The sequence below is a fragment of the Fibroporia radiculosa genome, assembly GCF_000313525.1.
Source record: "Fibroporia radiculosa TFFH 294 genomic supercontigs, scaffold13168, whole genome shotgun sequence".
Classification (NCBI taxonomy): domain Eukaryota; kingdom Fungi; phylum Basidiomycota; class Agaricomycetes; order Polyporales; family Fibroporiaceae; genus Fibroporia; species Fibroporia radiculosa.
Window position 1 is genome coordinate 56,053 of NW_012133482.1, and position 25,396 is coordinate 81,448.

General features: G+C 48.7%; 6 protein-coding genes across 6 annotated transcripts; 3 read left to right on the forward strand and 3 right to left on the reverse strand.

Annotated features, from left to right (window-relative positions):
* Positions 1-1,198: 1,198 nt before the first annotated feature.
* Positions 1,199-1,699, reverse strand: FIBRA_07519 (uncharacterized protein; the record flags this gene model as incomplete). The annotated part of the gene is made up of 2 exons (XM_012329198.1): positions 1,199-1,549; positions 1,601-1,699. 2 exons carry the CDS (start codon positions 1,697-1,699, stop codon positions 1,199-1,201), a joined length of 450 nt encoding a protein of 149 aa, XP_012184588.1.
* Positions 1,700-2,794: 1,095 nt separating this feature from the next.
* FIBRA_07520 (uncharacterized protein) lies at positions 2,795-11,287 on the reverse strand (the record flags this gene model as incomplete). The annotated part of the gene is made up of 24 exons (XM_012329199.1): positions 2,795-2,957; positions 3,011-3,100; positions 3,193-3,252; positions 3,310-3,322; positions 3,376-3,405; positions 3,457-3,481; positions 3,544-3,692; positions 3,770-3,871; positions 3,924-4,006; positions 4,060-4,112; positions 4,165-4,184; positions 5,458-5,624; positions 5,704-5,763; positions 5,813-5,825; positions 5,874-5,903; positions 5,954-5,984; positions 6,028-6,176; positions 6,245-6,346; positions 6,398-6,480; positions 6,532-6,584; positions 6,634-6,653; positions 10,873-10,897; positions 10,962-11,110; positions 11,167-11,287. 24 exons carry the CDS (start codon positions 11,285-11,287, stop codon positions 2,795-2,797), a joined length of 1,791 nt encoding a protein of 596 aa, XP_012184589.1.
* A 1,332-nt stretch (positions 11,288-12,619) lies between these two features.
* On the forward strand, positions 12,620-14,789 carry FIBRA_07521 (uncharacterized protein; the record flags this gene model as incomplete). The annotated part of the gene is made up of 12 exons (XM_012329200.1): positions 12,620-12,647; positions 12,700-12,742; positions 12,952-13,205; positions 13,259-13,323; positions 13,379-13,561; positions 13,618-13,702; positions 13,758-13,865; positions 13,921-14,012; positions 14,068-14,162; positions 14,216-14,294; positions 14,348-14,638; positions 14,691-14,789. The coding sequence occupies 12 exons, from the start codon at positions 12,620-12,622 to the stop codon at positions 14,787-14,789; spliced, it is 1,422 nt and encodes a 473-aa protein (XP_012184590.1).
* Positions 14,790-14,994: 205 nt separating this feature from the next.
* On the reverse strand, positions 14,995-16,731 carry FIBRA_07522 (uncharacterized protein; the record flags this gene model as incomplete). The annotated part of the gene is made up of 15 exons (XM_012329201.1): positions 14,995-15,021; positions 15,074-15,131; positions 15,181-15,226; positions 15,276-15,294; positions 15,361-15,579; positions 15,642-15,655; positions 15,705-15,729; positions 15,779-15,790; positions 15,845-15,877; positions 15,933-15,950; positions 16,009-16,055; positions 16,112-16,174; positions 16,236-16,382; positions 16,443-16,524; positions 16,600-16,731. 15 exons carry the CDS (start codon positions 16,729-16,731, stop codon positions 14,995-14,997), a joined length of 942 nt encoding a protein of 313 aa, XP_012184591.1.
* A 4,308-nt stretch (positions 16,732-21,039) lies between these two features.
* On the forward strand, positions 21,040-22,926 carry FIBRA_07523 (uncharacterized protein; the record flags this gene model as incomplete). Its single annotated transcript, XM_012329202.1, has 8 exons — positions 21,040-21,195; positions 21,550-21,616; positions 21,678-21,774; positions 21,826-21,976; positions 22,030-22,132; positions 22,186-22,348; positions 22,403-22,604; positions 22,666-22,926. 8 exons carry the CDS (start codon positions 21,040-21,042, stop codon positions 22,924-22,926), a joined length of 1,200 nt encoding a protein of 399 aa, XP_012184592.1.
* An 855-nt stretch (positions 22,927-23,781) lies between these two features.
* Positions 23,782-24,818, forward strand: FIBRA_07524 (uncharacterized protein; the record flags this gene model as incomplete). The annotated part of the gene is made up of 3 exons (XM_012329203.1): positions 23,782-24,485; positions 24,537-24,700; positions 24,760-24,818. 3 exons carry the CDS (start codon positions 23,782-23,784, stop codon positions 24,816-24,818), a joined length of 927 nt encoding a protein of 308 aa, XP_012184593.1.
* Between the last annotated feature and the right edge of the window lie 578 nt (positions 24,819-25,396).

Sequence of the window (25,396 nt, forward strand, 5' to 3'; positions counted from 1 at the left end):
TGGTGTGTCATCGTGAACACTCCGCGTCGCGGCCCGGGGCGTTGTGCGCCGTGGTAGTAGGAAAGAGTGGAATATAAATTTAATTTAAAAAAAACGGAATCTAAGCTTGCCAGTAGCACACACATGCGTGCGTGAGTCTGGGCGTGTGGATCATCCTTCTCTGGTTGTGAATGTCTTTGCGCGCCGCCTCTCGTCCTATCTTTCGTCGCCTTCGCTCCCTTCGTCTCCTCCTTCCTCGGGGTTGGGTTCGTCTTCCCATCTGACTCTCCTCTTCGCCTTCGGCCTCTCTCCTGTCTTTGTGAATGCCCCGGATTCTCTTAAGGATCTCCCCAGTGCCTCCATGCCTGCCTCACCGGTTCCCAGGATTGTTGGGAGGTCAATCGTCTCACTCGCCTCCTGGAGAATGTATCTGTGTTGATTGTAGCATGTGCATTCCTGTAGGATGTCTTCTCGTCTGTAGATATTCGCCACATGGACAGTCAACTGGTTCAGATTGTACGAATTCAGAGTAGTACTTGCCTATAAACCCGTGTCCCGTTCGGCATTGCACCAGCCTCCCATATGTCTCCCGCGAGAGCGTCATGAATGATTTACGTGGTTTCGTCATCGGTGGTAACCACTTCGCTGTGGCATAGTATGATCGTCCATGTGGGCCGGTCTCCTTTCATTCTGTCTCCCATGCCTCGAGGGCTTGCAATGGCAATCATGACAGTGGCGTTGACGACTGATGGGACCTATGCACTCGATACTTAGGCTATAAGTAGTCTACTAGTAAGCACCGGCCAACAGTTACAGTGTTGTGTCAGGGTTTGATATCATACAAATGAAAGACATAGCATGGATAACCTGGTATATCTGGTATATCTGCACAATCTGAATGCTTCCTAGATCAATGGTGAACTTTGGGATCCTTCAGGCTTCTCCGATTGCGTATTTCTGTAAATTGACCGACTAGATCAACGACGATATCCGATGTGGTATCACCGATGCAAATATTGGGAGTAGCATACGCGCCACCGCAGAGAGATCAACGAGAAGAACCTTAGGGCTACGTAGACTCGATGGAACGCGCGAAATCGCTGGATGCAGGGACAATAAATGTAGCCTTTGTATCAGCGAGACAAGCAGTATTAGAAAACTCTAAGTCGCGACATTACTCATACAACACAACATCATTAACAAGGGCATACTAGAACGATCACGAGGCACCGATGCGACCTGACGCAGATCGGCACATGTAGATATTGTGGACGTTCACGACAGCTTCCCACTCAAAGCTGTCGTGGCTGAACAAACCGAGCAGGTAAAGCTGCTCAGGTCGAACACCTGACAATAGCAGCTGGGTGTTTCCCTCCTTGGTAGCCATGATCTGCAAGCTGCCGTCAGTGGCCAGACGCACAAACAACAGTACCCCAGCGGTGCTCGCCTTCATGTATTCATAAAATGCAGCAGATACCTTCGCCGCGATTTCACGATGGGTCAGTGGCCGCCAGTCCTCGCTAGACCCCCTGATCGACACGCTCGTCGAGTAGTTATCGTAACCGGGCCACTGGGGAGCAGATTGAGACACACCACAAAGACGACGGCTGCGGATACTCACCGTGATATGCAACTTGATGAATTCATGAGGCATCATCGCCCCCGGTGGGGTGTATCCATACAGCATCGGCACCACTGAATTATCGAGGCATTCAGCCATGCTGACGCCACGGGGAAAGGCCCTGGGAGCGAGAAATGGGATGTGGTAGTTATAAGAATCCCGCAGCCGCCTTTGTTGAAGGATGAATTCGCGATCTTTAATCAGTCTTCCTTTGTATATGAACGGGTAGTATACGACTTGTTTGTCCCCGTGCCGACGAGATGTCTTTGAACGGCAAGAAGTTAGGTGTCTATCATGGTCTAGTTCGCCACTCAGGAAGCCGTGCATACTGACGTACCGCGGAGGCGACTCTGTCAAATTGCCCAGCTTCTCGGCTTTCCATTTGCAAATGACGAGGGGGATGCCTTGAGGGAAACGGCTGACGTATAGGATGAAAGGAAACACTGTCGAATAAGTCATCGGAAGATGAGAGTTTATATACTGCCTGGCCAGCCACACAGAACAGCCGCCAGGATCTACGTGGACGAGTGTCGCTGGATCGTATTGCCATGGCACCTGCGTCGTGCGCGACTCAGTTTCAGCACGGAAAACCCGCAATATGCAGGGACGAGAGCAAGACAAAGGAAGCCGCATAACCCGACTTGGTAGTCCTTGTGCATATCGCGGCTTGCCGGTGTGGCAAGATTCATCGATCAGTTTTCGGTATGGCTGCACAACGCCCAGACGAGCAGGCTCGAAAGAAGGCCACGACGTACCCACAACGTGCTCACGACGGCTTGAACAGGCTCGTTGGATGGCGCGCCGGATATAAGCTTCGTGGCTTCGGAAGAGGCACCTGAGCATAGTATGATACAATGCAGACACAAAGAGACACAGCCAGAGTAATAAAATAGCCAGGCTAATTGGAATTAGTGAATGGAAACAAAATCATGCAACTCACTGTCCAACTAGATGCATTTCTAGGGTAGTAATCTCATGAATTCGCTGGCTAGATAGCGAGATACATATTCAAGGGAGCGTCACTAAACAATGATATGGGGTTTCATGACAGCTGCCATGGCGCAAACCGCGAATGCTCGACTCGTTCTGCTGCTTATGCACCTAGTCACTGAAACTGTTAGAGTTTGGAGAGCAATCGCGTGTAGATGCATGCAAAGTAAGACAAGCCTACACGGAGTCTAATCATGTGAGAAGTTATGACGACCCGGCGGCAGCAGCGATAAATGTGGAGTTAGCAGAATAGGATGTGGAATTGACGACGTCGATCGAGTCTAACGCTTCTAAGGATTGGAAGGCCAAAAGTCCGGCTGTGTTTGAAGAATTTCTGCTAAGATCTTGAGGGCTCCCGAGCGAGAGCCTAAGAAAGGATGGAGGGATGAGGAATGGCCGCTCACATTAAGGAACACTTACGAGGGAATTTTGATGTGTGTCGTGAGCTGAATCTCTCCGCAAGTAGAACTCTCGATGGCGCGCAGATCACACACATCCCCCGTAGCGTCTCTAGATGTAGTTAGAAATATTTACCGGTTTCGAGTTACAGAGCCACGATATATGGTCAGTCATGTTTAGTATCCAAACATGGTCTATCTTACGTTTCATTGTCGCCCTTGATCTCTATTAGAGATACAACTGCTGCAGAAGATACCATGACGCTTCCGAAACCAAGCCAGGGTTCAAAACTGCAATGTCACGGATGTTGTCTGTCTCACCTAACAACTGCGGCTATAAGAGGCATGAGAAAAACATATGAGGTAATCGGGTTTAACAAATCCTACCTGGAACAGCGAACAGCATCGTCATCACGGCTGAGCGCGGCATTAATTAAAATCAACGGGCACATTTCAACTCGGACATACGGTTTAAATTCAGCCAGGCGAAAACCTTTAGCACAACGTCGTTAACACCGGTTGCCAACCCGAACACCCACCAACAAAGGCACACACCAGGGTGGGTACATTGACCATCAATGTAGTGATGAGATATAAGACATTGTGTCTGTATATCAAAGCCCATAGGCGCGTCCCAGCGGCGTCGGCTCGAGAATACAGCCCAGCGACAGTGAAGATGAGAATACCAATGTCGAAACACATAGCTTGATAGATGCGAAGCAGACACAGCGTAGCGTTGAGGAATTCTTGGGCCGAAGACAGAATACAACGTAACACGTACTATAAAGGAAGAATACTAATAGATTGCGGCGGTCATCAGGGTATGATCCACCGCAAAGCGCCAGCCCAGGGGCGTGTATCTCGTTATTGCTTATTGGACCGACTGTTTTATGTTAGGAATTGGAACGAGCACGATATTATGAAACAAAACGGACACGTGAGGCCGATAATCCATTGAGTACTGCTCGATAGAAGGAGAATAGCTTGTATGGCCCGATTGCGCTTCCAAAGGAGTAGGCTATTATTGATTGCATGAATGCAAATGACGAAAGATCGGACGGATATACTTACGCGCGAATGAGAAAGTTCGTGGAAGATGTCGATACGGCGACGTTACCGAATGTCTGTACACAGTTAAGCATGTTTCCCGGTCAGAGTGCCTAACTCGGTACTTACGGTGAATAGCAAGAAAGCGGCTGGAACGTGAATACATGAGCATAAAGCCAAGTGAGTGGGCAGACATATATACGTGTGCAGCTCCCTATCGAAGGTATGCTTGTGATAATAATACTAGGAAGGCGCTAGAGCATCAGACAACTTTAATCAAAATCTGTGCTGTGTGGACTTACATCGAGAATGACAGTATTAATTGGACATGTCGCCCCACTAAGTATGGAATCTTGACCGTCATACACATTAGTAGTATTAGAGGACGGCGGGGGCGGGAAAACACACATAAACAACTCGAAACTTCAGCTTGCGGGTGATGAGCGGCCACTCCACATGATGCAGAGTCAAAAGAAAGTGCCAGCTAGAACACCACGGCCCAGGGTTGGTCTCGAGGCAAGGATGATAACATTTGATAAGTGGCCGCACGTGTAAACACCCAAACAGCACAGTTGGATCTTAGCAAAAATCGTGGCCGAGAGCTGCACAGCATCCTGGCTTTGCCAATCGACCATCTAGCAACTTGAGGTAATCTGCCAGGAGCTAGTTTACAGGCCGATGGCTCACTTCCCAATGCCAGCCTATCTATGTACTAAGGTCGCAATGGATTCCGGAGTGTGAGTGGGATATCAACAGCGCAAAGTTTGACCTCCGAACTTCGTCCGTGTCTCAAGCAATTAAAAGTAAATAGCGGACAGAAGAACAAACGGGGTTAAGCGGTATAAACCGAAAGGACGGGGGGGCATCGACAGTAGAAGTTTCACACAAGTAACAAGCTGAGTGTAGTTCGGGTGCGCGCGGAGTCTCCGGAGCTTGAAATGTGTTGGAGTCAAATGAAAGTCGCAATATTGTCACATTCTCTACTGCATGGTGCTTTCGCAAGCTCTGTGTGCGTTGCGATCTACTTCAGACAAGTCGTCACTTCCCAAAACTAGTGACCACTGAGACTCCGAGTCAGAAATGAGACCAAAGTCAGCAGCGCCCAAGTCGCCGGCAGCAATGGCAATGCTGACAGACTGACAGTGGCGTTGGCAACTGATGGGACCTACGCATCCGATAGGCTATAAGTAGTCTACTAGTAGGCATCGGCCAGTGTTGTGTCAGGGTTTGATACACGAGTGAGAGACATAGCATGAATAACTTGGTATATCTGGTATGTCTGCACAATCCGAACGCTTCACAAATCAATGGTGAATTTTGGGATCCTGCAGACTCGTTTGATTGCGCATTTCTGTAAATTGACCGGCTAGATCGATGACGATATCTGAGGTATCGCCGATGCAAATATCGGAAGTAGCATACGCGCCACCGCAGAGAGATCTACGAGGCGCATGAGAGAAAGAATAACGAGGAAGGAGGTTACCCACGACGACAGATCTATGTGCGTAGAAAATTTCGCTTTCTCAGCATCGTATGCACCGTCTTCAGCCTCGCGTAGTCCACTTGTTTCACTGCCGTTCGAACTATGACTGCACAGGGTATCATTTACAGCGCGGCCACATGAATGACGCAATACATGAAATAAGTTATGGCCAACAGATAGCTCACCTTTCAGTACTGCCCTCCAACTCCAACAATGATACGACAGCCGCAGACGAAGTAATCACGCTAAATCGCATGGTCATAATGAGACGTATGGTAAGGCTCCCCGACATACCTGAAAACCCTAGCTGCCGAAGGTGTTAAAGATTAATTTTGCACTGAAATTGAGCTCGTACCAGGTGCGACAAAGAATACGGACATGACAGCTGCATTGTGGTGAATACAAAGTGGCCTGCACCAACAACCGCCCACTTACGATTCACATTTAGTCCGGCTAAAATCTTCTCCTTGTAATCAGGCTATATGTTGAGACGGTTTCAAGAAACGTACCACCACCGGCACGTTCGCCATCAGAGTCCCAAACAAATACCAGAAGCCATGCCTATACACTCGACTCCATAGCCGCGTCCCAGCCGCATCAGCCTTGCGTCCTAGTCCGACAACAGTAAACGCAAGAATGTTGATATCGCAGAAAACAGCTAGCGAATGAGACAAGTCATAGTATCAGCAAGTGCTTAGCAATGCGATCACGATAAGTTGTACGCACTGCAAAAGAAGAAAACTATCAACTCATGATGTGCATTCGGGTATATGTGGCCACACACGGTGTCTTGGACAGGCGGGGATTGACTGACACTTAGAGGACCCACTGAACTCGTATCAGTTCGTGACTAACCATCCACAACGAAAACGAACTCACTTGACAGTCCGATCAGCCACTGAGAAGCGCTCACGAAAATCAAGAATATCCGCACAAGTTGGCTACGCTCCCACAGCGCCAGACTAGGAAAATAGATCGACGATCGACGAAAGGAGAGTAAATAATGGGCTTACGTGCGGAACAGAAGATTCGTAGACGCCGCTGAAACCGCGACGTTGCCTAAAGCCTGCAAGAAACATCAATGTGGCTAGTCGTGATCAAAGAAAACAACTTACCGAGAGAGCCTTGTATGCAGCTATGGAAAAATGAATTATATTAGGTGTATATGATAAAGAGGGCTAGGTGTGCTCACGAGCACAATTAGAAGCAATGGATAAGCTCGGCGCTTTCGTGATAATAACCCTAAGGAAACGAAACTATTCGGAGTCGTTCGGTGTACCCATTGTGATCGTACACCCACAAAGCTATCTGGAGGACCAAGAGGGAGCTTCGTCCTATTATATAGGGAACCTACGTGATGAGTGAGTTCTGCAATGAAAGTGCTTCGAGCATGCCACATGGCATACACACATAGATGAATCGAAACTTCAACTTGCGAGTTATCAGGGGCCATTCCACATGATGCAGGGTTAAAAAGTACTGCCACCTGCGCTTACTACGAATCAATGCGCTTGAAAGTATATTCTTTCAACGAAAATCATACCCGTAAAGGCCTAAGACATATATCAGCGTCCGGGCCCATATCGATCGAGTGAGCTCCGCGACCTCCTCGCTATCCCAGTCGACCATCGGTGCTCGGACACTAAGGTCACAGTGCAGAATTTGGGATAGGGTTGTCGGAAAGACGGAATGAGACTGAAGTGGAATAGAAATTGCCTGACAGGAGTTCTATATGCGCATCCATATGTATGGGGTTTCCACCGCGGTGATAAGGGTCGGGGTACAATTGAAGGAGATCACAAACAAGTTGCTGTAAACGGGTGCGTGCAGGAAACGGGCGTCATGCCTGCACATGAAGCGATGCCAGACATGGAAGATCGACCTAGCCTAGCCTGATAGACTATAAATGGCCCAACGATGCGGAGTCGGAGTTAATCAGCCAATACATTGCGCTTTCCCCACCAGGGCCGACCAACGTAAGCGTGACATCGCCGTGCGGTATTGCCATAGGGAAATTACGATGGATTGAGCAACTACTGAACCCGCTTGTCAGACATTCAACGCCACTCCTGCGATACAACGTATGCTATAAAGTAGTCACATTTGGCATGTAACCTGATTGTAGACTCAATGGGAGAAAATAAATCTGTCCTCTTCGGAATGAAATGAGTATGAATTATAGCTTGCTTTACTCGACGTTGCTCGTCGACGATCCAGTAATCGGAGAGAGAGCAACGAAATTATAGTATCTCGATTGAATCCGGACTTCGATCCACCATGATCTCAACATCCGATGGCCCGCCGGCGAGATACCTGGAAGATTATGAGGATCTAAGAGAAAATCAGCGGAGCCTTGGAAAGACTTACGCAGGCATTTCAATATGCGTTGTGAGCGGATCTTCCTTGTGTGAAAACGTGTTCGTTTCACGTGCACGAAGCGTCGACCCTCCGGAAGTGCTGCAAATGACACCAAGTGATGCCATGGACAGATTCGAATCAGTATAGGGAAAAAAGGTTTTTATTAGCCATCGTTGACAATTAATTAGGCAACTTCCTCACATTCCGTTATCTCCCCGGTCAATGAGAGAGATGAAGGCCTCGGACGAAGCAATCACGCTTCGCGTCAAGTCAATATTGGAATTTCTAAGGAAGCGATGAATATCACCTTACTGCTGGTGCTAAAGGAAGCACAGATAGAGTTGAGTAAGGTAAGTCCGACAATTAGATCATACCTAGTACTCCGAATAACATGTTCATCATAGCTACACCCGCTCTCACGTAAGATGATCTCCCAGTTATAGGGTGAGCACATACAATTCAAGTTTAAGAGGGCAAGTACCTATTGTCCATTGCTCAGACCCACTATCAACTATCACAATATGTCAAACGTACCACAGTAGGAATATTGAACGCCAATGTGATAATCAAATACCAGAGATTATGCTGGTACAGCGCCACCCAAAGCCCTGATCTGGCATGACCCGGTCTCAGACTAAGCCCAAGAATGGTGGAGATGAGGATTACGGCATCAAAACACAAAGCTTACGGAGGCCATAAGTCGATAGACGCACGGGACCCATCAGCGCTTGTGTCACCCAGAGAATACGCGGAGGTACATACTATACAGGAAGAACACGATCAGGTTCCGTTGATCGCTAGGATAGGATCCGCCGCAAAAAGATAATTCACTAGCGTGAATATGACCAGAATCTCTCGAACCAACTGTCATCGCTTAAGATACGACCATTTGAAGCAAAAAGATTCTACGAACATATCAATGCGACCGCCCATTGAGCACCGCTCATGAAGAAAAGAACGCCCTGCATAATCCGATTGTGCTTCCAGATGATTAGACTGCAGTCTGTCAGCGAAATTTAGGCGGAGCTAGCGTCCAAACGCACGTGCGAATGAGAAAATTCGTTGATGACGTTGACACAACGATATTACCAGCAGCCTGCCAGTACATTCGTTGTCATTACTATTTCCTTTGATACTAACGAACCAACCGTGAATAATTTCTGCACAGCTGTAGGATACCTGGTGAGCTTGACAAGCAGATGGCATACGGAAGAACGTACGAAAGCAAATAGCCGACCGGGATACCCTGGGGAAAATCATACTAGAGCAGCACAAAGACGTTAAATTATCATCAGAAATTATTGACATAGACATGGATGAACTTGCGCGGCGAACGACAAAATCAGCATCAGATACCGCCCCACAAAGTAAGGAATCTGCCGGCGTTTAGAGCTATCAGAGATGGTCAATGAGCTATAGATATTGGAGTCGAGCGCACATAGATGAATCGGAATTTCAATCTGCGAGTCATCAATGGCCAATCTACACGGCGCAGGGTCGACAGAAATTGCCACCTAGAGGGATATGCTGGTCTGCTCCCTCTTTAAGCTACAGGGAAAGGGTGGCCGTACGTGTAGAGCCCGATGCAGAACAGTTGCAGACGATAGAAAATTGTTGCTGCGATCTGTATAGCGACCGGGCTGTTCCAATCGACCATCTTGCCCTCAATGACCCTCAATGAGTGCCGAATGAACCCAGAGAGTACTCGCTTGTGTTCCTGTTTACACTTGACGGAACAGCCTGAAAGTATAGGGAGTGAGGGCTCGAAACGGAGTAGAAGCTACCCATCGTCGTCGCAGCGGGAGCAACGTAAGTAATATAGTCTCCAACGGTCGACAGCTGGCACTAAACGGCATAAACGGGGTTACATACGATTCGCGCATCTGCTTACGTGCTTCTGCATCAACGATCGAACGCCACCATCGTTGTCATGCCGCTCGCGGCTGCCTCCCTCCGCGGAACGCTCCAAGTCCCTGTATTGCACAGCAAGAACTTCCCAGTTGCAGCTATTCCAATTGAACCAAGAGTAATTCGCGCGTGTATACAGGCGTGAAGTTAAATATATGCTCATGGATCCAAATCCGTACTGCCCAAGTCGCAATTTAAAATCTACTCCCACTACCCCAGGGCGACTGCGACCGAGCGCGAAGGTCGCACAAGGGAGAATTACATAAGAATACGGTAGAAGCCGATTATTGGAATAGATTATGGGACTAAAAGCTTCAGCGAGGCTTTTCCGCATAATTTACTTGAAAGAAATAAAAGAAAAATTTAGATATAGTGCAGATATTACCGGCGGTGGGATCATATAAGTAACCTTCCCGCAGACATTATATGGCGGTTAAGGCACGTGGGTGACCGGCTATCTATCGGTCAGGATGAGAAGCTCCCACAAGGCGGCGACTGTCAATCTTGCATGGGTTGAATCACGGTTGTTCCAATATCGTCGCAGGGCCCATTGAAGTGACGGCTCTGAATCGTACGGGAAGCTCTGAACAGAGGGATGAGGCTGCGATACTGGAAGATGGCGGGGGATGCTTACGGGGCTATATCGATGTGGGTCGTGAGGGGGCCTCTATCCGCGATATTTTCGATATCGCATGCCTTGTCTGAATCACCTGCTTCTTCGCTATACGATTCGTCGAATATAGTGGAAGTATGCAAAATGTCGGCAATATAGAACGACGCGCGAGTGAATGTCACATTCAATGATCTTTATCAGATGAACTCACACGCACCTCTCGCCCATTTCTAGCTCAATCAGAGAGACAACCGCTGCAGATGAAATGATCACGCTTGGATTTGAGGGTCACCACAAGTTCCAGTTCCAGGCGGCGCGTATGATTTACCTGATCGAACCAGCTTGAGGAATGTGAGTACACTGGCTCGTAAGGTCTGCTTATAAATGTCGTACATGGGAGGGCAAATATCATATTCATAATGGCTGAATTTTTGGCGGCGTGAGATAGATCTCAGCGACCTAAGCGCAGACGTACGGTTAAGGTCCAGCCAGGCAAATACCTGGATACCACAGTCGTGCATTAGGATTGGGTATATGTGCTCAAGACGGAATGTATAAACGCACTACTGTGGGGATGTTGGCCATCATCGTAGCAAGCAGGTACCAGATTGGATGCTTAAAAACCTTCACCCATAAACGTGTGCCGGCCGCATCCGCCTTGATGTGTAGCGCAATAATAGTGAAAACGAGAATACTGGCATCAAATAGAACAGCTAGTGGAATCGTCAACAAGAGAGAATGTCGGAATGAGAGTCGGTGAGACACTCACTGTAAAGAAAGAATATCACGAAGTTGCGACGATTATCAAGATATTTCCCACCGCATAGAGCTGAGCCGGCGCCTTCCGAGTTCCCAGAATGTAACGCACCGACTATTCGCCAGTGAGCCATCGAATTCAGCAAACTCGAGCCGAAAGCCAGTACGCACAGCCGAATCCGAGCGCCCACTGTGTTAAGCTCAGGGAGAGAAGAATTCCTCGTACGAAGCGGCTATGCTGCCAGAGTGCCCACCTACATATGCCTATGTTAATGTGCGCGATTGATAGAGCGACGCAGCTTACGCGCGAAGTAGAAGGTTCGTAGATGACGCCGCCAGAACAACGCTGCCTAAGATCTGTGCCGAGCGAGTTTATATCAATTCAAACATCACCATCGTCACAGCGATATCGCTACGGTGCGAGAGCTCACTGTGAAAAATATCAAGTCGGCTGTATTCGCAGAATGGGTCATGAGCTGCGCCGAAGAGTAGAATTCATATGAAACTCGCCGATGCAAGTATCTGACGGATTATTAGTCCCTGGGGCAATTAGTCTTTGAAGAAAATTCGCGTCACTGGAGGCTGGTAGAGTAGGGTGTAGCAGACTCACGGCGCAAGTAAGGAAATTATTAGCGAGTATCGTCCCAGGAAGTAGGGAATCTGTGCGGGTGTGAAGCTGCCCGATACAAACCACGACAGCTGCAAGAAAGAAAAAAACATACGTAGATGAGGCGAAACCTCATTCTTCCAGAAATGAGCGGCCATTCTACTTGGTGTAGGGTCCATAGAAAATGCCAGCTGGAAACGACTGCATCAGGTTGTAAGGCTATCGCATGCGAAGAATAATCCACACGTGTTGACTCCGAGAAATATCATCTGGAGGTCTTCAAAAATAAGGGATGTAAGCTGTACGACATACTCGCTGTTCCAATCAACCATTTAGGCTTTAGGATCGCTGGCGTGTAGATCGGTCGGCCGTTGAACGTTGACAATCTTGCTTCCGCCGCTGTCCAAGTGTCAGTGCTTTATGACATGAGGGGGGAATTGATGAGTTGGGTTGATATTGCCCCCCGCTGTATTGCACAGCAACCGCAGACGTAAGGTTAAAGTAAGGCGGCCTAGAAGCGCCGAAATGGTGGAGGGCTTACTGCGGCGCTTCATACCAATCGGGAGCTAGCATCCTAAAAATACAAATATTCACATTACAGACGCTGGGGGATTCTGGAAGAAACTGCGTTAGAACTTACGGGCTCGTGCACGCGAAGTAAATTTCTGCCAAGGCGGAAGGAGGAAGCAGCTGAGCATTACTATTTGTGGAAAGGCAAGGTGACACAATATCATGTGACCGGTGACTCTACGCGTTCTGTCTCTCCGCGGCTCTTGCCGCGGCCGCCACACTTCCAGGCTTCAGCCTTTGTGCGACTTTCGCGCGACCGTCGTTGGCATGTAACCTGTCTATACCCATCATGAAGCTCAGATATCCCAAAGTTCACGGTAGGGAATTTATATTATACATTTCTATGGCTTCTGCTCACCATTCAAGCAGGTTTCCAGCTTGTGCAGCAAATTGGCGGGGGCGGTTTCTCTACGTGAGCTGTAATTCCGTTCGTTCTACAGCCCTGTGCGCAAATCTCCGTACTTTTTTCGGGAAAAAAAGCATGGAAGCGTTTTCAGATGCATGCTTCCATTCACTACTGAGTTCAGGACGCGGCCGCAAGGTCGCTAACTCCGCAAACTATCTCAAACTTCAATGCCTGCTGTATAGAATTCAATTGACTAACCGTAATTTTGATCTTAGCGTGTTCCGTGCCGTTCACATCGAGGATCACCGTGTTGCCGCTTGCAAAGTTGTCGCGCTGACTACCGAGACAACGCCGACGGAACGAAAGAACCTCAGCAAGGAAATGCGCGTGCATACCGCTCTCAAGCATCGGAATGTCCTCGAATTTTTCAACGCCGTTCAGGTTGAGCCGGACCAGGACTTGCCGTACCATCCTGGGATCTACATGTTATTGGAGCTCGCCGCGGGAGGTGACCTGTTTGACAAGATAGGTGTGTTCGGCGGTCGGAACGTTACACCTAGACCTGACACAGCCACCGCATAGCTCCCGATATTGGTATAAGTGAAGAACTTGCACATTACTATTTCACGCAAATGATGGCCGGTTTGGTGAGCATACATCTGAGACCTCTCATTTCGACGTCCTAACACTTGAGCGATGAAGGACTACATTCACGGCGAGGGGGTCTGCCATCGGGATCTCAAGCCAGAAAATCTGCTTCTCGATGCTGCCGGAACTCTTAAAATATCAGATTTTGGACTTTGTACCGTCTACAAGCTCAAAGAGACTGGAAAAACCAGATTATTGACAGAACGCTGTGGGAGTTTGCCTTACATGGCCCCAGAGGTAAGAGAGAGCATTTTCTTGCGTGATCTTTGTTCCATACCACGTGGCCATCTCAGATGAAAGGGAACAATGATCCATACGAGGCTGTGTCTATTGATATGTGGGGCGCTGGCGTCATTTTGTTCGCCATGCTTGCTGGCAGTCAGTACCTTCTGCAGTATTTCTTCGCCATTTTTACCCGAGCTCTTACTCTCAGATACGCCGTGGGATGAACCGACGAGACGTAGCTATGAATTTTCGCGCTACCTCTCTGGCCACTGCTTCGACGAGGATCCGTGGAATCGGTTTAGCAACAGCGTATTATGTTAGTAGCCTTACCTCCATAGTGCTTTACATTGGATAACCTGGATATCCCATAGCCCTCTTGACAGGCATGCTAGCTGTCGATTCGTCGCGCAGAATGACCCCGGCTGAGATTCGGGGGCATCCTTGGATGATTCGGTACGTGGATGTCGGTTGGCACGGATCGTGACTACGCGAATTTAACATGTCACAGCCCAAGTCAGATCGCGAGCCGGGGACTATCCTCGCTCGCATCCTCGCTCACAGAATCGCTCCGTCAGACGGGCGATCTAGCAATTGCTTCCCCAGATATCGCCTTGTACGTCGAAAATATTTTATATTTCTTCTTCTGGTCAATACTAATTTGCACAGATACGTGGACGGCGACGGCGATCAGATCATGGGGACTGCTTCGCACAATACGCAGTTCACACAGACACTGATGCTTTTTGTGCGTACAAGTGGTGTTCCTTCTTCGTATATGCTGCTGAGACGGCTGTCTAGTCGCAAACACAGGGCGGCACACGGTACACCCCGCACCTCACACGTTTCTATGCGAAGCTCGGGCCGCATATTATGCTACCGCTCATAGAAGAAGCTCTCACTAATCTCGGCGTGAAGTGGAAATCGGCCGTCGAAGTGGACGTAGTGCAGAGCAGCGGTGTGACAAAGGTCCTACGCATGAGGATAGGCGGGTATGATAAGCGCAAGCTGCTGTACAAGGGCTGGGTAGAGCTCGAGCATTTCAGTCGTGGTGAAACTGAGGGCACCTACTGCCTCATGCAACGCGATCAGGTGCGTCAATATCAGCTTTGAAGCCGTTGGTTCTCACTCCCCTTTCCCTCAGGGAAATCCTATATCCTGGAGACAGCTGTGGCGAGATGTCTGTCAATCTTCTACTGTATGGCCTCACATTTACAAGAATCCGCGTTACGAAGATGCTTAGTAGCCAGGGAGATACGAACACAATCTAGTCACTGATCATACGGACAAGAGGGGTGTAAAATTACATGTACGGCTTGAGATCTTTGTAGCTTTAAGTACACATTATTGTACATAAGGATTGCGACCAACGCATAGATTGAAATTATGGGGAAAGGGGTATAGTAGATACATAGTAAGTTACATAGTGTTGTGGTGTGAAATGAGCGCTACATAATGAATTCGCGAGTCGTGTCCTAAAAGTCGATGAGTACTCGCGGCGAAGTTACGTAGCTCGCAAACACATACGATATGGTGTGAAGCAGAGAGTTGTGGCTTCTGACTATAATGTTTCTTGAGAATAGATCTAAGGCGAATCAACGAAAAGGAATTCACTGAAAACGGACCTCACGCACCGTATTGATCCTAAAAGTTGTTGATACGACTGCTGAGGCTTATCGGCTGCATTGATTCAGCGATCACAGAAGCGTCGAAAAGGGAAATGACGCACTAAGAGACTTCATGAATGCCTGTGATGGATGATAGAGAGCACGCTACATTCAGGGACACGAACAGCAACAGAGTACGACACGTACATAGCTCATCGCTCCAACTGCAGCACCTGCCTCCCAAGTGTCTGCACTTGTTTGAGAATCCATACAGCCACTCCACGAGATCTGCGATTTATTACAATGGGCGGGGTTGAATTTCAACAGTGTGTTAGCATCGCTCACGACGTCCGCATCCGTGTACTTCTCCTTCCAATGACTTGGCGTCACTTCGCTATGTCCTCTTTCTCGGCCCGTTGTTTGGTACTAAGCGCCAAGGTTGTCATGATTATCAGAAAGCCGTGTTACGCACAGTCTGTGTTACTTACAACATACGGCAGATCTGCGCGATGTTATAAATTTGCAAAAAATCGAAAAGAGGTGACACGTACCCAACGCAGAACCAGAATGGCAAGACTAATAGCCATGTTTACTCTCAGTGTAACTAAACAAGTAACGAACTTACGTCGAACAGTGCCTTGAACCGAATGCTCAATCAGTACGCACTTTACGACGCGTACACGGAACATACCGTTAGACGGCAACCTCGCGGTAAATGTTTGACCTGATATACAAATATGTTAGTAAGTCCGAGCATGCTTCAGAGCTGTCTCGAGTACCATAATCTTATGCATTTCCTGGAAGCGATAGCTTGGCATCAGAAAAAGTAAATGAAGGGAAAGCATCACAACGTACGTCATCCACTATATGGCCTGTCCATTTGTAATCCACAGGAAAGATGACTTATCCCATTTGAGCATGGAAAATGCTGAAGGTTATGGTTACGACAGGTGCATACCTTCATCGAGGCCGTCGACTTCGTCTCCATCCAGGTCCTTCGTCTGGCCTCCATGGCCCGAATCTGTGCAATGGGGCATAAGTTGAAATGCCATATATCCCGGGAATCTCCTACTCATACACACAATGGAAAACCAATGAATCGTGCCGCTTGGCATCCTTCACGAGCCAATGCATCGCGTCGATAATGTTCGCCCGCGTGGGTTGGTGATGGGGGTTAGATGAGTCATCGGTGAGCATGAAAATATTCTCCGCCTTGTAGTCGAAGCGTTCTGAATGTCGCGGCAATGTGGATAGAGCTCTACATCTCAAGGGCTTTATACATGGCTCACTAATCAGAAATTTCTTCACATTCTTCGCGTCGTTCACGCAGCCGTGGAGCTCCCTTTTCTGGCCCCTGTAATTGATTCCAATCTGTGAAGAAAGTCGGGCGAGGATGACGAACTTCATTTAGCTGACTTGATGGACATTATGGTGGTACTCACACACAACGCTTTCTTTGTCCCTGTACATTTCGAGTACCTGGGCTTGATCAGGGTAGCTGGACGCTGTGGTCGCTGAGGAAGGCTCTTTGTTGTCTGTATGGGAGCCAGTTGCGGCCTCGGCGCTGATATACCGCATATTTCATTAAATTGATTACGGTACTGGCATAGATAGCACACACGATATTCATTCCTAGGGTGTCTCTGGCTATGGCGCGAACGTTTCACGCGCTCAAGGTGTATGTGGTGGCTGGTAAAATGATGGTGCGTATGGATGGTCGTAGCGGGCCTTCGAGGTACGGGCCCTTGATGGTCTAGCGCGCGGCTCCTAGAATGCAGTTGGAGATCAAACCACATATTGATCCATTCTGGAGAAGTTATGGCTTACGATGATCCGGCATAACAGCTAGCAGCATGGGAGCGTGGACAGTCAGCGACTAGGATTGAGTTTAAAGGCGCTAGTGTCCGGGCTTACGGAGAGTATGACTGCATCGCGTATGGATTGGGCGTCCCGAAGTAATACGGGAAAGGCAGTGGCGGCGCCACTGAACCGAATGGAACCTGCCTATGTTGTGATGTGCTCAGAGAGCGGGAGAATGGACGCGATTCATGGAACGCACGATCCAAATGCGCTGAGTTGAATCAGACATAGGTCGAGAATATCATACAACTACTTACAATGGCGTTTGGAAATATGATGGTGCTTGAAAATAGGACGGCGCTTCGGAGAAGGGGCTCAACAATGGACTTGGACGCGACTCAGACTTTCTACTAAAGCCCCACATAGTATAGTCCAGTAAATCACACAAGTGTGTAAAGGTCTCGCGGGAAAGAGGGTTGCACTCGGAGGTGCGACGTTTCAAGGCTCATCTATATAGTACCGCCTCAAGCGCTCCTGTGGCCCGCGTCCTAGCGGGAATGGGCGGTCCTAACTCTTGAGTATGCGCTACGGAATCGAGTCATAGGAGCGACGCCGCACATACCAGTCTGTCTTGGCCTCCGTACGGCCGGACGGCGGTGTGGCACATTCGGTTTGAGGAAGCTGGAATGTAGAGCTAACATGCCACGACAGCAGACAGCCTACCCAATCCGACCAGTGAAGTTCCGAAGGGGATATCTCGCGCGGCCTAGCCAACAATGCCAAGTCCATATACCGCCCTCATGCTGGTGTAGAGCGCCGAAGTACCAGATATAAGATCTACCCTGGGAATGTCACTGGAAGACTCCTAGCTCGACCACACAGATGACACTCGGATGAGAGGAATCATCAGGATCAAGGCTACTTGAACCGACTCAGGCGGACAAAGTGGGACTTGTAGCAGGTGAGTGCGGTAATGTGCATGCGTGCTTCGCAATCAGACACGCCCATAAAAGGCAGCTTTCAAAATACAGTCAAGTGAGGTGTAAATTTTCTATTCACACAAATTACTTGATTCTCCGTCAAAATATCAGGGTACTGGTTCAAAAACGCGATGAGACATACCTATTAAAGTAGATCTTGGCTATCCACTTCTCGATGGCACGTCTACAATGAGACAATAGTAAGAACAGATGGAATTGATATGTAAGCGACCAGCGCTGTGAATTTGATCGTGCTGGAATTATAGATCCAGGACTATCTACAAGAGGCCACAAATAGGATCAGTAGAAATCGAATGAGGGTTCAGATGGGGCACGTACCTTTGACATCTCCTTGTCGACCCTCTTTGCAAGCACTTGATTGAAGTGTTGAATTGATGCAACATAGACAAGTAGCACTCGGGGCATTCAGGGTTGTTCGTTGAGTATTTTCCAGACCCTAGCAACTTGTCGTCCAGTAGCCTCGCACCACACGGTGTTAGCTTCAGCACATCCATGCATCGTGAGCGGTAGCTCTCTATATCTAGGGCTAAAGGGATGAATGTGTCCAGATGGTAATCGAGACCACCGGATACGAATTCTCTCAGATTGGCTTGATCATCAAGGTACTCGAGCAAAGCCTCGCCAGACGCACTAACACAGGCCTCGCGATAATGCATCAATGCATACAATGAAGATGCTGGAATATCCTCCAGACCTTTCGTGTTCTTCTTCAGGGGGAATAGCCGGTATCGCAAGGACTGCTTGGCGGCGGCGCGTACTCTTCCATAGAGGTTTCTTCCCGGGGTAGCATATCCGGAGGAGCTTGTCAAGAGTCGATGAGGTTTCTAGGGACGTCATCGCTCATGGCAGAGTCGACCCAATGGGGCGTCGGTTGAGGAAGGGTGAACATGGTGTCAAAGAACCGGGAGGCCTATGCAAGAATGACTTTATAGTGGAAGTCGACTCCGTCGGACGATTTCAGAATGATATCCGCGCCGCTCTTGTCGAATAGAGACTCGGCCACGACCATCAGACTAGTCGCAGAAGTCAATCGAAAGGTTCACTGCTGCTCCACGCAACTTACGATGCGAAGGACTAGGTGAAGGCAAGGAAGAGAAAAGCTCAGTCTGGATTTGTTTCAGAGTGGTAATTAGTAAGCGTATCATCAATTAATGTTCACGAGAAGCGCGACCAATGGTGGCACTGGATTTGCTCGATTCTGGAGAGCCGGCTGCCGCTTGCGCATTCAAGAGGGATCCTCCATTTTCGTCGAAGTGCGTCCTGTCCTGTTGCGACGCACAATGTTGGGTTTCTCATGCACAGTTTCCAGGTTGACACTTGATCAATCCTGCTTGTTTTCTTGCAAGTGTATGATGTCCCAAGTCGCCTCTTGTTCATACGTTTGGTATTCAAGCTGTACAACCACTATGCATCAACCATTCGGGCCCAGTACCAGAGCCTGTCACTTGAGTCTCCGTGCGTAGGTTCAAGTACAGAATGAGAGGTATTAGAAACAAGACCGACATCAAAAATTATTACGTCTAGTCACAATTTAGTGGTACTGATGATGTCGTGCGTACTCGGTCGAAGATGGGGAGGGCGCACATCAGGCATACGGAGGACAGGTGAGAGCTAGCGGCGATGTTGCGGATTCGCTCACTCCAAAACTCTGATTCAGACTACGGGAACACGTCGTAGCAACATCACAAGCTAATCCAGACGGACCGCAGCTTGACCTTCATATGCACCTACTTGGCTAGTCTCATACCCAGATGTATCCGTAACTGCCGCTGCCACGGAATTTTATCTGTTGGACGAGTCACGAAAACCCATCCTTTCGAGCTGCATAGTAATCTCAATTACTGTCACTTCCTCCTTAATACGTTACACATATCCTTGGCACATAACTTAGTGTCAAGACAAAGGATGCACGTTAAGCGAAAGATCCGTCCAAACATCTCAAATGTCTTGCTTTGGTATTGGTTGATTTCGTCCGCCATATCTGATTTCAGCTATGCAACGTTAGCTTCCAGTCGTGAATGGATGGGGATGCGTACTCTATGTGCAAGATCGAAAATATTATTGGACACTTCGCGCACTGCGGCCAAACTGACCATTCGGATTTGGTGAGCGCAGAAGACCAATCCGACACATGAGTGGACGCAGGGCTAACAATGACTCTCACTTCCTTGTGATCTTCGCCTGCTCGGCGTGCTAAGCCTTCCGAACTCTGAAGCATCAGCGTGCAACATCCTACCTTCCACAGCAAGGAGACCTTTGCCTGCCTAGGTAGACAGTGTCGAACACCGCACAAGACTATCTGCACGAAGCATCCATCCACGAATTGGCGGGGGGGATGCAATCTTAGACAGCTATGAATGGGGAAATATTCTTACTTCAAGAGATGGAAGCAAGGACCAGAATGATGTGTGTGAACGAAATCACTTAGGAATGGAAAAGGAGGCCGCAGGAGAGGCGTAGCCGTTGAATGTTTAAAGCAAATTTATCCGAGCATTTGGTCTACGCTGGTCCTCTAACTTGGGAAAATTCAGGGGAAGCCCTCCGAGTCGCCGAATCGCTCAATTCAAACTGGTTAATCGGATTAGGGTTTTAGACTCTTGGACACCTCGCGTACCTTAAGCGGTAAGCTTGCTCATTGGTCCGGTAAGCACTTTGAATAGGGCAATAAGCGGACACTTGCCTGTGCATGCCTGGGCATGGATTCAAAATCCCAATAGCGATGCCACGCTAATGAAAGGTGTCTCCGCAACGACATCTGCCCTGCTTAATCACCTCCCAAAAGTCAACTTCGCTGTGCTACTAGTTTTTCGGAGGGTATCAACACTACAGGATGTTGCGAGAGACGGTAACAGTTCGAGCGAGAGAGGCAAAGAGCGAATTATCTTAGGAGCTGGTACGTAGTCGTCTTAAGTATAGATGCGTTTGGATCCGCCTTGGCTAACTACCTAACTAGGCGTGTCCGCGTTGTATCCGCCTGACTGCGGCTGGGTCTCCCAGATGCCCTCGGGTTGCCCGACTCCACCGTTCTCAACACAGGAAGCTCGTGCTGAGTTCCTACGCCCGCTGGAAAATTACGTCCTGCCTCATGTCTCGTGTGCGCAAGGCCAAGGACACTGGGGAGGACGCCAAGGTCATGCCATCTGTCCTTGAGCCTGGCAACGGCGGCAACATCAATCTCGATGATCTTGGACTGGAGAAGAACCGTGGCGTTAACGTTGCTCAGAACCGCTTTGACTACGATGTCATACATTGACCTCATGCTTGAGGTGCGCACCATGTCTTCGACTTTCCTTGGGCCCTCAAGTTCGACATAGCGACCTTCACCTCAGAAAGCTCATAGCATGGCTGAGTCCAGAACGAATCCGAGTGAATTATTGACGATAAATGATGGAGTACATTCGCGTATTATCCCCAGCAGGATGAATGCATCGTTCAGTGCTTGTTATGCCATAAATGGGGGAAATTGTGTTGTGCTAATCTGGGTCAAACCACTGCATGTCACCGGTGTTCGGAAGCCAGGTAGACAAAAGACCGACGCTGCCAATACCAGTCTTCGTCTCTTTGGAAGCTCCTGCTCTGAGTCGATTTTTGTCAGATGGGTATTGTATTCCGCAACGACGAGGCCTACCTCGTTGCTGGCTGGGTGGAGTCTTACCTGTGGGGTCCATATCATTCAGATTTCAATGTTTGTTGGTTGTGCGTTCTAACATTTGTCATATGCAGGACTCTATACGATCGTATTCGGTATAACCATGTACAAGATTCGCCTGAAAGGCTGGAAGAAAATGAACAAGGTGACCGCCGGGACTATCATCGTTCTGTGAGCCATGTGCTTCTTCGGTAGTCTTTCACTAAGTTTCTTCGCTCGAAGCTATGTTCTCGCAACTGCCCATAATGCAATGGCTCTAAGGCTGCTCATCAATGGATTCATAGTCTATGTACAAGACCCAGGGCCTCAAGTCTACTTCGCAAACATCGTCGTCCCGCTGAATGTCGCCAAAGATGTGGTGTATGTCACAAATGTCAGACAAATCTGCGACAGCAGCATGCATATTTACTGACAACTCTAATGCAGATATGGGTAGGGGACAGTGTCATAGTCTGGCGTCTCTACGTGATCTGGGGAAAGAAGCTCTGGATCGCTGCCTTTCCAGTATGCATGATGATTGCCACTGCAAGTATGTGACCGGCACTTCTGCGCGTACAACAGCTATCAGATCGTCTTGTACAGTCACAGGATATTACGCCATTGGGCGGTGGCTGAACCCTGCCCTGGACTCGACCCACTTGAATTTGGCGTTCTACGAGACCAGCTTTCACTGGGTCACCGCGATGTATGCCGTGTCACTGTGCACAAATGTTAGCGTCACGATTGTTACCGCCACACGGATTTGGTATGTCGGCCGGCGTGCACTGCATAGGTGGATTTAAGACTCATCGTAGTACAGGTGGGTCGGCCATCGCAACACCAAAATTCTTGGGTCGGACACGCACTCCCCGTACTCCCGGGTTATCCTCCTGCTTCTCGAATCAGGCTCAGTGCTCTCAGCTGCGAAAACCATTGAGTTTGCGCTCTTCGAGACCTCCGGAAATGGCTACGGTGGCGACAACTCCGTCTGGATTGTAATCGAGTCTATGCCGCAGATCATGGTCAGTCACCTTTCATGGCCGTTGGACTTCTTTTCTGCAGATATCAACACGTTTGGTGCAGGGAATCATGCCCACCCTTGTCATTCTAGCCGTGAACGCTGGCTTCACGCGCAGGGACGACTTCTACTCCCTTGCGCCCCAAACCCATACCGTGCAGTTTGCGTCGCAGCCCCCGAACACAAACCCCACAATGGGAACGCTGTCAATCAGCGAACGCAGAGAGTCAAATGATGCCTCGGTCGCGCATTCGTTTTACGAGCCGTCCTCGAAAACATTTGCTGATGATAAGTCCGGGGGACAGATGTCTGAACATAGTGCATGACATCTGCATTCTGCATCTACGGCCGTGACACAAGCATGATTCCCGGCATATTGAATAGAACTCAATACTTCGTCCTCGTCGCGCAAGGCGGTGTCGAAGTAGAATAGATTATGAACTCGTGAATACAAACGGACATTATTAGCTACTTAATATACTCGTTCCTTATCTTATTTACTATCTTTCTGAATATGGTAACATGCCATACAATACGTTTTACACTAGCAGTATACCCGTGCTTACGCATTTGGTTCATCATTGATTTCAAGTAACGGTGTACCTAGTGGGCAGTAACGGTGGCAGCCCCTGCCGCGTCCGACCTGCGGTCGGTCGCTTCGAAGCTCCCGTCTACATAGTGCATGGCTACTGCAGATGCTGCAGAAGTTGGGAGAGCGCAAGAGGATACATTTTCTGAGATACATTGAAATAATTGCAAGAAAGATATGATAACGCGCAAATTGAAAGGGTGGGAAGCGGACGGCAGAAGTCGTGTCCAAAACGGGATGTAGGCTGGAAAAGGAAACCATGCTTATTTATAATAGAAGATACAAGGCTGTTGCGAGCCAATTTAATTCATGAAAGGTAGACACGCATACTAAACCACTGCAGAAAGGCGATGAATAGCTCAGGAACGTTCTGTAGCTTGATGTTAAGGTCTTTTTGGCCCACGGCATCGCAGTAAGCCAAAGATAGTGCGCAAGCCTACGAGTCCATGACAGGAGGCTGCGTGACGGAAAGTCACGTATGTCACGCGTCTATCCTAACTTTCAGTTTGCAGTGGCAATTGATTGTGCTCGCTCATCGCTTCTGGATGCCAATCTGAGGTAACACTAGCATATACCCACCAATATTTTCTTTATGGCTCCACAGGCATCAACTTCTAGCGATGACGAGGCACCAGAAGCATTTACCTTTGGCTCTTCTAAAAAAGCGGCGCAAGATGATCAAATCACCATCCTGAAATTCGAGGCTGCAGAGAAGTCGAAAAAAAAGCAAAAGAATCGCGAGAGAGATCGCGTCCTTAAAGAGCGTGCAGAGCTAGCAAAAGCTAATCTTGCTAGAAAACGGAAGTCGAAGTCGAAAGGGAAAGAAAAGGCGGTGGTAGCTGCGGAAGCAAGCGAGGGGGGAAATGCTGGTGGGCGTAATAACCTTGAGTCTAGAATGGAACGAGCGATGAGAGAGGCCGAAGACGAGTCAGACTTAGACGACAAGACTCATGGCATGGGAGCTGGGTCTAGGATAGAAGGCGACGACTCAGATGGAATTGGAGGTGGCTCGGAAGGGGGGGAAGAAGATATAGAGATGAGTGGCGACGACAGAGAGGAGGGGAGTGGCTTGTTGGACAAAGGCTCGTATGAGGACGAAGAAGCTGACGACTCCTTTTCCCAACATTTCACTGTCTCGAATAACCGTTATCTCCCCGACCATCTATTTTCCTCCGCGCTTTCAAAACCCATCCCCAAGCCATCGTCAAAACGAAAGCTGGACTTAGCTGACACGCCCGAACCACCCGCCCTGAGACGAAAACGAGCCAAACATCCGTCTAAAGACATTAATATCGGGTACGTAGATCATCGCTTAATACTCCTGAAAGGGAGGTTAAAGATTTGTAGCTCTCGGACAATCCGCACAATGTCCAGCCCATCACTTGCCGTTCCTTCAGTTACACCCCGAGCTATGGTTCCGCCTCCCAAAGTGAACAGGTTCTTTAAGAAAAGTCTCAATGTAAACGGGAATGCGAACAGTGCGAAGGCGAAAGGATGGGAGCGTAGATCAGGTAAGCTCTTGGAGCTGTTTCGCTTATACCAGGGCTCATCTTGCTTCCCACTTTCAAAGCCAACGTCGGCGTTATGAAGCGCAACGGACCTGCCGCGAGTTTTGTCAGGAATCGATAATCATGAGAGACTGCACACGCCATTCGCCCCTTGTGATGACGCTGATTTACTAGCGTAAGTCGACGATACTAGTTGCAATCTACGGGCTAGCTGCAACCACAATATATCACTGCCCACATCGCTTGTAGATTACTCCGCCTCAATTATTGCATCCATAGGTACACCGTTTCTTCAAGAACTTCACATCGACTCATGATGAGTACCGACTGCCTACCGCATATAACGCAGCCCATTCACATGGAATAATAATATCGGATCAAATGTTGCGGCACGGTGCAATATAATGAGGAATGGATCATCTATTCGATCTACGAAGAGATACATTTGCTCATTTTAGAAACATTGAGGCTATACAGATCGTGTGGCATAGGGAAACGGATGCTAATCGCGTCTCGCGCAAGAAACGGACAACGCCCTTCCCTATCAGAAAGCAGAAATCGTGAAATATCAAGACAACAAACCGGGAAGGGGGATGGAAGACACGGAGAATATGTCGTGAGCGTGCTTGTCGTAAGTAGTTCGAATCGTGAGCTAGGATCATCGAACGGAACGGCGTCAGCGTAGTATACTCGTCAGGA